Source organism: Bombina bombina, chromosome 1 (genome assembly GCF_027579735.1).
Source record: "Bombina bombina isolate aBomBom1 chromosome 1, aBomBom1.pri, whole genome shotgun sequence".
NCBI classification, from domain to species: domain Eukaryota; kingdom Metazoa; phylum Chordata; class Amphibia; order Anura; family Bombinatoridae; genus Bombina; species Bombina bombina.
The window spans coordinates 93,941,267-93,953,749 of record NC_069499.1 but is presented as its reverse complement, the minus strand read 5'-3'; the positions used below and the strand labels follow the sequence as shown (position 1 = coordinate 93,953,749).

Here is a 12,483-nt window from a genome sequence, read left to right as displayed (position 1 = left end):
TTGTTCCCAACAGAGTGACCAATGTGAGCTAATATCAGAAAAGCATGATATTTTGCTGTTTATTGAAGAACACTCAAATGATCCATTATATCAACGAAAGCTTAAGGTACTTATTATAAAACGAGAAGAAAAGCAAATCATCTTCTTAAGCGTGATAAAAAGAAACAATTAAAAGAAAATAAATTTGATACATTAATGCTTCAATACCATCCCTTCCTCCATAGCACATTTTTTTATTTTTATATATCTAATTTAAATGTTAGGGTGTTTTTTTTTTTTTTGTTTTTTTTTTACTACAGTACATATAAAACTGTTCTTTAAACAGCACATATCGTGCATAAAACATACTATACTAAACATCAATTTCTGTTATCTTTGCTCACCCTTATAGCATTCACCAGTGAAATTTAAATCAGAAACTCAAATCCTGAAACCTTTACAGATGAGAAAAAGACTCATCCCCTTCCTGCTGCATACCGTTTCATTTTTTTGTCCTCCAATTATTATGCACATTTTATATATTATGCATTAGGACCCTGGTCTTTTCTCCCCACAAAGATACTTTGCATATTAGGCAAGCATATTAGTTTTATGAACATTGATACATTATCTGGATGATGTTCTGACTGTGACTCTTTCCAAAGATCTTGCTAGGCAAGCATCTGAACTTTGACATGTCTTTCCTGGTCAAGCACACCTTTATGCTTAATCTGGAGAAACGTTTTCCTTACACAGTCTGATGCAAGTTGCTGGATGATTCTCAAAGAAGATAAGAAAAAATATCTCCAGCTATCCCAATGGTACAGTGGCCTTTTGGTATAGCAACTGTTCCAAGCAATGACTCACATATTACCTATGACTAGGTATTTTGTGCCACCATAAGCTTCACCTCTGAAACGTAAAGCTTTAAAGGTCTCTTCTTTCAAACCATTATGTTAAGCATTCCTTTCTCACTGGACAGTTTTTCTACGAGCTATTACCTTAGCCAGATAAGTAGCTAAGCTACAGGCACTATCCACCTGTCTTAAGGTGTCTCTCTGGCCAATTCCTGAATACATGAATGAAGGTTGTTACCAACTGTCTTAGCTCATTTTTTTTCTGATATTAAAAGCCCATAATTGGGAAATAGATTTCGAATGGGGTTTCCTGCCTTCTTATGTATAGGGGTCTTATAGTGGTGACAAACTTACTATTATTCCTCAATGATATCTCAACATTTACTTACACTCAAAAACAGCACTATCCAGATGGATTGCTCTCACCATCATCTCAGGAGGAGGCAGGCCAGTTTTCACTACTTGGAAAGCACATATCTCCTCTAAGAACCTCTCTCTTCAAGGCAGCTATATAGGCTCTTATGTTTTTCTGAATAACTATAACTAGGATGCTTTAGTCTCTGTTCAGGCCAAATTTTGATGGAAAGTTTAACTTTCTGTTTTTGAATATTAAATAAAGTGTATGTTTTCGGTATGATTAGCTGCATTTCTTATATCATACTGTTTGGTAAAACTTTGTTGATGAGTGCTAATAGGTTGAGCCAAGATAACCAGAATTGAAATTATAGGAACTTAATTTTTAATACCTTATCACCTAGGAACTTCAGACAAGATACCAATATATAAGGAAAACATGTGCTGATGGAAGTTGCTTTTATAGAGGCCTTGGCTTTGCCTATTTAGAATTTCTGCATGACAAACAGGATGAAATTCTCAGGTGCGTTATCTTAAATACTGGATTACTGTGTAAGTAAAATGTTTGTATAGGTACCTTATTAGTCAGCAAAAAACCCCAAGATACTAGCTATATATATCACAGCTCAAAATTTCAAGCCCTAATCTACTAGCCAGCCCAAAATTTTACTCCCCACTTTTGATCCACTCATTACCCCACACACACTTCACCCACTAACCCCCACCCCTTTGCATATGTTTAGCCAATGTGAAACACCTTATTGTGCTGTAATGTTTTAATATTGTTTTTGTTTTATACCATACATTAAATACAGTAATAAATTAACAAAAATAAGTGCATCGCAGTTAGCAACATCAACTAGGGTTCTGGGGAAGACAACAGCTGGGAAAAAGGAAGTTGTTGAACTGAGAGAAAGCAATGTTGGCATTAATGTAAGGTCACAGCAGACCTGGAAAAAGTTTTTATTATCTTTTATATAGTTCTCCACTCCCTCCTCTCTTCAAGCTCTCTTTTTAAACCCCTTCTCACTCAGACCATGGGGTCGATTTATAAAGCAGCGTATGCTGCTTCCGACCCACTCCGCTTCAGGTCCGCCTGAAGCAGAAGTTAAGAAGCAGCGGTCATAAGATCGCTGCTCCTTAACTCGTCCGCCACCTCTGAGGTCGATTGGCCGCGAATATGCAGGGGGCTGCATTGCACAACCATTTCACTAGAAATGTTTGTGCAATGATAAACATTTATTGATGTGCAGCGGACATTGTTAAATCGGCCCCCATATCTTCTCTTAACACTCTCCTCTCATATCTCTTGACTCACTTTTTTTTTCTCTCCACTCTTTAACGCTATCTTTTTCTTCATTTTCACTTTTCCTCTACAATCTCTCTCTGCCCCTGTTTACCTTCTAAGAAGTAACATTCTATAGCCCTAGACAAATAATATATCCTTGCCCTTTCATGGATATATAATATCCCTTTAGATAATATTTGTAAGCATTTACTCACTAATTTTCACTCGCCACTGTTAAATTTCCGCTCGCCAATGGCTAGTGGAAATTTTGAGCCCTGTATTACTATTATTAGAAATCCCCAAATCTGGAATTCCAAAATCCAAACTTATTCTGACTTTTTTTAATTAATATTTTTAAAAAAAAATAATGATCAAAAATAATTTTTTTTCCCCGTAAGCAAATAGTCAGTCATAATCTTCTCTGCTTGTGTCTTTGGTTTGATTTTTGGGTTCTAAAATACAAATAATAGTCTATATTTATAAAAATATTATACAAATATTATGTTCATGATTACAGTACTGTAATATCTTTCTGATGGTACTATGTATACAAAAGTAATACAAATTTCCCTTTAATACTATGTTCTCTACGTAGCCTGGCTGGGTATCTATATCTTACCTAGACACTGGGAGAGATTACATACTCGGTGATCTGTATATTTTATGCCATTGCCATTACTTTATTTCAATTAGATCACTGACAAATATATTTTTCACATTTTATTTTAATGTTGAGTGTTTTAGGAATTCACTTGAAAATATATATTTTTAGATGCTTAATTTTTGTGTATTCCCTATCTTTTTGTATGTAAGGGGATCACATGTAGGAACATACACGTTTTGTATGTTTTATGGAATGATTCTCATGTCATCAAACCGGAAGTGCTGTAGTTTTTAACTTCCATATTGCACATTACGCACAAGTGTTTTGCTTTGGTAACGCACATGCATTTTGATATTTTTTTTAGCATTAGAATGTAATGTAAGGATTATTATATATATATATATATATTAAGTACATGGATGTCATGGAATCAAGTGATGTTAAGGAGAAACAACATATTGTAAGTGTAGGATATTCAACATCCAGTTTGACGAACATTACAAGACAAGTTTATTTATTTGGGGATATATGAAAGGCGAGTATTTACTGACTGTATTTTATTTATGTTTGAATGACATTCATGCACCATTTTGATTTAGTAATTAGATTTATAATGGCCACATAATAGTCAAGTTACCCGAAGTGATGTAATATGCGGTCCTGGCATGTATACACCACCTTAAGGGATGTAATTGAATTTTTGTGGCCCCAGTACACAAAGGAGATTGTTGTTTATTCACTGTATTTAAAGTGGTTTCGTACACTATTGTTATTTTTTATTTTTTTTTGTTCTGAGGAAGAGGATTGTATATCCTCGAAACGTCAATAAATTGATTTGGCAAAAAATGATGATCTGATGAACGGGATAACAGTTCCCTGAAACGTCATCCAATAAAGCTGACTTTTTGTTTGAAAAATCCTGAGAGTGCACTTTTGCTTGTGGAGTATTATATGCTTACTTGCACCCAGATGGCTGATTTTGGAGGGAGAATTCGTTTTCTGTATGTGTGTATATATATATATATATATATATATATATATATATATATATATATATATATATATATATATATATATATATATATATATATATATATATATATATATATATATATATATATGTGTGTGTGTATGTACACAAAGAAAATAGAATGTACAGACAAGCCCCAATAGCGCTCCTTATAGGCCTGTCCTAAGAAGAGTGGTCCCTCAAAACCTCTCTAAAGGCTGATAAACGATAGCAGGATAAGGGATAACGCTAAATATAATTAATTAAATCAATCAGCTCAAAACCCACACATAAAAAAACTCCCAGAAAATACAATTAATATTGAATGAAGTTCATAGAAAAGTCGATGGAAATAAAGTATGTGATATTAAAAATGACAATCCAAGATATGGCACGCCAGGGTGAGAGGTCTTCACGCCCAACTAGATGTGCAATTACTTTAAAAACCCTCAATCAATATGAAGTAAGTAGATCGTATCGGTCCAGCACCTCCCAGAATATGGATCAGGATGTCTTTATATGGAATAAACCTTTGATTCCAATGCTTGCAATTTCAGAAACTTTCAATTTCAAAACATCACGCTCCAATGCAATCTGAATTGTCAGTTCAGTTATACATGGTTGTGCTTTTAATTTACCAGGAAGGAATTCCCACAACTTATCCTGGCGTGCGTGACCCTGTCCTATACACACGCCCTGGAGTTTCTTATTTAGTTAAGACAGAAAGAGAAACTAAATAAGAAACTCCAGGGCGGTGAATTAAATAGATGTGCTACTTGTAAACCCAATGACATACTGATCCATACTCTGGGAGGTGCCGGACCGATACTATCTACTTACCTCATATTGATTGAGGGTTTTTAAAGTAAGTGCACATCTAGTTGGGCGTGAAGACCTCTCACCCTGGCGTGTCACATTATCTTGGATTGTCGTTTTTAATATCACATTCTTTATTTCCATGGACTTTTCTATGAACTTCATTCAATTTTAATTGTATTTTCTGGGACAGTTTTTATGTGTGGGCTTTGAGCTGATTGATTTAATTAATTATATTTAGCGCTATCCCTTCTCCTGCTATCGTTTATCGGTCTGTGTAATACACTTTGTATAGCGCCATCCTGCCCATTTCTGTATATATATATATATATATATGTGTGTATATATATATATATATATATATATATATATATATATATATATATATATATATATATATATATATATGTATATATATATATATATATATATATATATAAAACCATATTATGCGTACAGCTTTTGTTAGCTAGAGGAAATATATTCCTGTTTTGTCAACCCACAGGATACATAACATTTTTCTTCAGGTTTAAAGACCTTGTAGTCCAAAGCAAGAATGAACTCACAGAAGCTGGATTCCTGGAACATGAATTTAAAGATTACTATGAATCTGTAAGTAAAGAACCATCAAAACCAAAAGCTTACACATTTTTGGGTGTGCTTCAACATCTAACTTGTTTTCTTTTTGAGATAAATGTAAATTCCATGCATTTTACTAAAATTTCACATAATGCTCTGTCTCGCAGTACATCCTGTTAAAAAAGTCATGTTCACAGAAAAGCAGTTATATTTGACTACTGTAAAAAACCAACAGAATGTGGATTTGTACCTGATAAACCAACTGGATTGTAAAACCTCAGTTTCTCTTGCAAGGTGTATCCAGTCCACGGATTCATCCTTACTTGTGGGATATTCTCCTTCCCTACAGGAAGTGGCAAAGAGAGCACACAGCAGAGCTGTCCATATAGCTCCTCCCCTAGCTCCACCCCCCAGTCATTCTCTTTGCCGCGTTAACCCACTAGGTTCTCTCGCAGGGAGGGTAAAGTGAATGTGGTGTTAGAATTGTAGTTTTATATCTTCAATCAAGAGTTTGTTATTTTTAAATGGTACCGGTTTGTACTATTTACTCTCTAGCAGAAAAGTGATGAAGATTTCTGCTGAGAGGAAAATTATTTTAGCATGTTGTAATTAAAATCCACTGCTGTTCCCACACAGGACTGAGGAGTACCAGAAAACTTCAGTTGGGGGGAACAGTTTGCAGGCTTGACTGCAATGAGGTATGTTCAGTCATTTATTTCTAGACAAGACTGAGATAATGCTAGAAGACTGACAAGATCTCCATGTGGGGGAGGGTAAGCTATGTTCTGAGACTTAGTATATTGAATGCTTACATAACAGGGCTAAATAGGCTGGTTGACACTAATGCAGGGTAATCGATTATTTATTAAGAAATACTCATTGGAGACACCTTTTTAAGCACTTTGGAGTGTTTTACTGGGGTTATTATCCACAATGCATAAATTAAGTCACTTAGAAGTGATTTTTGTAGGCCTCACAACTCCGGAGTGGGAGAGGCCTAATTTAGCTTGAAAGACAAGTTCATGCTGCTTCACATGGAGGGCCCTGCTGCTGATTGAGGGCCTAGAAGAAGCTTTGTTTCCCCAAAACTGATCCCTAAGGGCAGGTAGGGCCACAGCAGTAAGCTTTGGCAAGGTGCTGTAGTTTGTTAACCGGTTGTTGGCTTTAGGCTGCTCCGGTTTGGGCATTAAGGGGTTAATCATTCCTATTTGGGACATTTCTGAAGCTGGTCAATGGAATTTACCCCCATCAAACCATATATTTTTGAAAAGTAGACACCCTAGGGTATTTCAAATGCTTGTATTTTAACACTTTCCATGCACTAATTCAACCACCAGTCTTTGTCAAACTTTTGGGTAGTCATTATTTTGTGTTATTTTTCACACACATTGTACTTTAGGCATGGATTCTCAGTTCCTGTTATGTGTTACTGCCAAAAAACCCCTCAATATGTGTTCAACAACATCTCCTGAGTACAGTGATACCACCCATGTATAGGTGTGTCGGGTTCTCTGGGGGCTAAAAGGCCTTAATTTTAGGAAGCGCATTCCAGTTTTTCAACTTGGAATTTTCACATCGGTCATCATGCACCCATGTCCTATTTGGGACATTTCTGAAGCTGGTCAATGGAATTTACCCCCATCAAACCATATATTTTTGAAAAGTAGACACCCTAGGGTATTTCAAATGCTTGTATTTTAACACTTTCCATGCACTAATTCAACCACCAGTCTTTGTCAAACTTTTGGGTAGTCATTATTTTGTGTTATTTTTCACACACATTGTACTTTAGGCATGGATTCTCAGTTCCTGTTATGTGTTACTACCAAAAAAACCCTCAATATGTGTTCAACAACATCTCCTGAGTACAGTGATTACCACCCATGTATAGGTGTGTCGGGTTCTCTGGGGGCTAAAAGGCCTTAATTTTAGGAAGCGCATTCCAGTTTTTCAACTTGGAATTTTCACATCGGTCATCATGCACCCATGTCCTATTTGGGACATTTCTGAAGCTGGTCAATGGAATTTACCTCCATCAAACCATATATTTTTGAAAAGTAGACACCCTAGGGTATTTCAAATGCTTGTATTTTAACACTTTCCATGCACTAATTCAACCACCAGTCTTTGTCAAACTTTTGGGTAGTCATTATTTTGTGTTATTTTTCACACACATTGTACTTTAGGCATGGATTCTCAGTTCCTGTTATGTGTTACTGCCAAAAAAAACCTCAATATGTGTTCAACAACATCTCCTGAGTACAGTGATACCACCCATGTATAGGTGTGTCGGGTTCTCTGGGGGCTAAAAGGCCTTAATTTTAGGAAGCGCATTCCAGTTTTTCAACTTGGAATTTTCACATCGGTCATCATGCACCCATGTCCTATTTGGGACATTTCTGAAGCTGGTCAATGGAATTTACCTCCATCAAACCATATATTTTTGAAAAGTAGACACCCTAGGGTATTTCAAATGCTTGTATTTTAACACTTTCCATGCACTAATTCAACCACCAGTCTTTGTCAAACTTTTGGGTAGTCATTATTTTGTGTTATTTTTCACACACATTGTACTTTAGGCATGGATTCTCAGTTCCTGTTATGTGTTACTGCCAAAAAACACCTCAATATGTGTTCAACAACATCTCCTGAGTACAGTGATACCACCCATGTATAGGTGTGTTGGGTTCTCTGGGGGCTAGAAGGCCTTATTTTTAGGAAGCGCATTCCATTTTTTACACTTCCCATTTTCACATCCCATGCACCCATGTTCTATTTAAGACATTTCTGAAGCCGGCCAATGTAATTTACCCCCATAAAACCATATATTTTTGAAAAGTAGACATCCTAGGGTATTTCAAATGCAGGTGTTTTAACACTTTCCATACACTAATTCAACCACTAGTCTTTGTCAAACTATTGGGCATTCATTTCTTTGTGTTATTTTTCACATACATTGTACTTTAGACATGGATTCACAGCTCCTGTTATGTGTTACTACCAAAGAAGACACCAATATGTGGTCACCAACATCTCCTGAGTTCAGTGATACCACCTATGCATAGGTTTGGTGGCTTGTTTGGGCGGTGCAATGCCAAATGTCTGACATGTGTTTGTGATTTTTTTTCACATTTAACATATTTTCTTTGCCTATCGTCTTTTTTGGGGGTCTTTTAACATACCCCAATTTATTTGTTTTCCATAAATGTGATTATATTTAAAAAGTTGACCCCCCAAGGTATTATACATGGAGTGGTTTGATGACTTTGATGCAACCGTTTTAGCGCAAAAAAATGGAGAAAGTATATGGTGGTAATTTTTCAATTTTCATTGTTACAGACACATTGCTTTTTTACTATGATTTAGGAGAGACTGTTGTAAGTTATTGCAAAAGAATACTTCAGGTTGTTTTCTGCAAGGCACCCTGAGTACACCTATGCCCCCCATGCATAGGTTTGCCAGGATTTTGGGAAGGTTATGTTACATGATTTTAGTTATTAAAAATGAGAGTATTTCTTCTGATAGGCCTATCTTTAGTTTGGGGCCTATCACATACCCCACTTTTATTTATTGCATTCAAAGTGTATATTTTTTAAATGTTGACACCCCAAGGTATTGTATATGGTGTGCTTTGATGCCTTTGAAGCAACCGTTTTAGCCCAAAAAATTGGAGAAAGTATATGGTGGTAATTTTTCAATTTTCATTTTTACAGACACATTGCTTTTTGACTATGATTTAGGAGAGATTGTTGTAAGTTATTGCAAAAGAATACTTCAGGTTGTTTTCTGCAAGGCACCCTGAGTACACCTATGCCCCCCATGCATATGTTTGCCAGGATTTTGGGAAGGTTATGTTACAATTTTATGACTTGTGATTTTAGTTATTAAAAATGAGAGTATTTCTTCTGATAGGCCTATCTTTAGTTTGGGGCCTATCGCATACCCCACTTTTATTTATTGCATTCAAAGTGTATATTTTTTAAATGTTGACACCCCAAGGTATTGTATATGGTGTGCTTTGATGCCTTTGAAGCAACCGTTTTAGCCCAAAAAATTGGAGAAAGTATATGGTGGTAATTTTTCAATTTTCATTTTTACAGACACATTGCTTTTTGACTATGATTTAGGAGAGATTGTTGTAAGTTATTGCAAAAGAATACTTCAGGTTGTTTTCTGCAAGGCACCCTGAGTACACCTATGCCCCCCATGCATAGGTTTGCCAGGATTTTGGGAAGGTTATGTTACAATTTTATGACTTGTGATTTTAGTTATTAAAAATGAGAGTATTTCTTCTGATAGGCCTATCTTTAGTTTGGGGCCTATCGCATACCCCACTTTTATTTATTGCATTCAAAGTGTATATTTTTTAAATGTTGACACCCCAAGGTATTGTATATGGTGTGCTTTGATGCCTTTGAAGCAACCGTTTTAGCCCAAAAAATTGGAGAAAGTGTATGGTGGTAATTTTTCAATTTTAATTTTTACAGACACATTGCTTTTTGACTATAATTTAGGAGAGACTGTTGTAAGTTATTACAAAAACATACTTCAGGTTCTTTTCTGCAAGGCACCCTGAGAACACCTATGTCCCCCATGCATAGGTTTGACAGGGGTTTTGGTTAAAAAAAAACAGGCCCAATTTTAGAAAAAAATAGAGTAGTGAAATGTAAAAATCTGGCACAGTAAAAGTAAAAAAAACAAAAAAACATCTAACTGTAAACATAACCAAAAAAATATATATGTAACAGCAAATGTATTTATTTTTTTAAAAATTGACCATTGTATGGTACCGCTTGAAGCAGTCCCCAATGCAGAGTGCAGGCTGTCCAGGGCAATCAGGACAGTAATATATGGTGTCCCTTCTCTTCCCCCTCTTGGTACAGACTCTGCATTTTTTTTGTGGTTTCTGCTTTGTGGCAGTAGGGGGGATTTTAAAAATAAAATGGGTAGCCCCAACTCTGCTCTCTCCCATCACCGCCCGGGGAGCAGGTGCATCATGGTACAAAATCCCCGTAATAATCTGGAGCTGAAACTGTAAAAAAGTCTTTTTAACTCTGGGGTTTGCTTTTTTGAACAACAAAAAAGCGTTGTGGGTTGCAATCTGCATTAGGTAAATTGCAACCTTTTTGTACCAGGCCCTTGTCTTCCGCATAATTAGGTAGGGCTGCAGCAGCTGATCAGCCAGATCAACCCCACCCATATGCCGGTTATAAGACTTGATGCACACTGGCTTCCTTATGATCTCAGCTCTGCCACGTACAGAAACCGCCACCGTCCTCTCTGTGTGGATGGTGGTAAGAAGGTATACATCCTTCTTGTCTCTGTACTTCAGTGCCAACAGCTCCTCTTGGCGCAGAGCTGAGGTCTCCCCCCTTCGTAGCCGGGTGCGAACAAGCTGTCCTGGGAAACCTGCGCGGTTCTTTTTAATTGTACCGCAAGCTACTGTATCAAAGCAATACAGTAGCTTGAACAAAAGGACACTTGTATAAAAATTGTCTAAGTACAAGTGATACCCTTTGTTCATTAGGGGTAATATCAGGTCCCAGACAATCTTGCCAGTGGTTCCCATATGTTCTGGGCAACTTGGAGGGTCAAGGTGGCTATCCTTTCCCTCATACACCCGGAAGGCCTGAGTATACCCAGTCTCGCTGTCACAGAGCTTATACACCTTTACCCCATATCTGGAGCGTTTGGAAGGAATATACTGCTTGAATCCCAGCCTTCCCTTATACTTCATTAGGGATTCATCAACGCATATATTCCTTCCAGGTGTATAAGCCTCTGCAAACCTGGCAGAAAAGTGGGATATCAGGGGGCGGATTTTATACAGCCTGTCAAATTGGGGATGCTCCCTAGGGGGGCACAGGCTGTTGTCGCTGAAGTGCATGAAATGCAGAATCATTTCATACCTCTTCCTCGACATAGTCTGGGAGAAAATGGGGGTAGAGCAGATGGGGCTAGTACTCCAGTAGGAGCGAATGGAGGGTTTCTTTATGATGCCCATCAGCATAGTCAATGCCCAGAATTTTTTGAATTCTGGCACATTGATGGGGGCCCATTGCTGCTTTGCCAAATATGTTCCAGGCTTTGCAGCACGGAACTGATGGGCATATAAATTAGTTTGGGCGACAATGTTCCCCAATATATCATCGCCCAGAAACACTTCCAGAAACTGCTGGGGGCTAAAACCTGCCACATCTATATTTATGCCAGCATTTGCTGTGAAGGGTGGGATATCTGGCCTCTGGAGATGAGGCGTTACCCACTCTTCAGCAGCAATGGCAGCAACACGCCTCCTTCTGGCAGGGGGGCTAGCAGCCACAGATACATCACTATCAGTTGAGACTGCATCTAGTGTTGTATCTGAGCACATGGCAGGGTCAAAATTGGGGTCTGAGTCAGAAATAGAGGCATCTGACTCTGACGCAAGGATGGCATACGCTTCCTCAGCACTATATCTTTTCTGTGACATTTTTGTATCTGTCACAGAAAACAATTACTAAAAAAAATTAAATTAACTAAATTAATTAACTAAATTAACTAGCAAAAAAGTACAGCTATGCTACTGCCAGTGATTTATAGCGATCACTGGCAAGCTAGAGGTTAATGGCTCTGAAAATTAAATTAAATTAACTAAATGTTTCTGAAAAGAGCCTTTGGGTTTTTAAAAAATTACAACAACAAAATTAACCCCTAAAAAATGCACAGACAGCAAAAAAGTACAGCTATGCAACTGCCAGTGATTTATAGCGATCACTGGCAAGCTAGGGGTTAATGGCTCTGAAAATTAAATTAAATTAACTAAATTAATTAACTAAATTAACTAGCAAAAAAGTACAGCTATGCTACTGCCAGTGATTTATAGCGATCACTGGCAAGCTAGGGGTTAATGGCTCTGAAAATTAAATTAAATTAACTAAATGTTTCTGAAAAGAGCCTTTGGGTTTTTAAAAAATTACAACAAAATTAACCCCTAAAAAAATGCACAGACAGCAAA

The 12,483-nt window shown here is 37.0% G+C and overlaps 1 protein-coding gene across 1 annotated transcript in view; it reads left to right on the top strand.

Moving 5' to 3' along the window:
- Positions 1-12,483, top strand: part of OTUB2 (OTU deubiquitinase, ubiquitin aldehyde binding 2) — a 42,257-nt gene that overhangs the window by 5,336 nt on the left and 24,438 nt on the right. Inside the window, exons 2-4 of the mRNA XM_053697521.1 lie at positions 14-106; positions 1,595-1,713; positions 5,435-5,519. Of these exons, the coding sequence (XP_053553496.1) occupies positions 14-106; positions 1,595-1,713; positions 5,435-5,519 (297 nt within the window). The remainder of the gene's footprint in view (positions 1-13; positions 107-1,594; positions 1,714-5,434; positions 5,520-12,483) is intronic.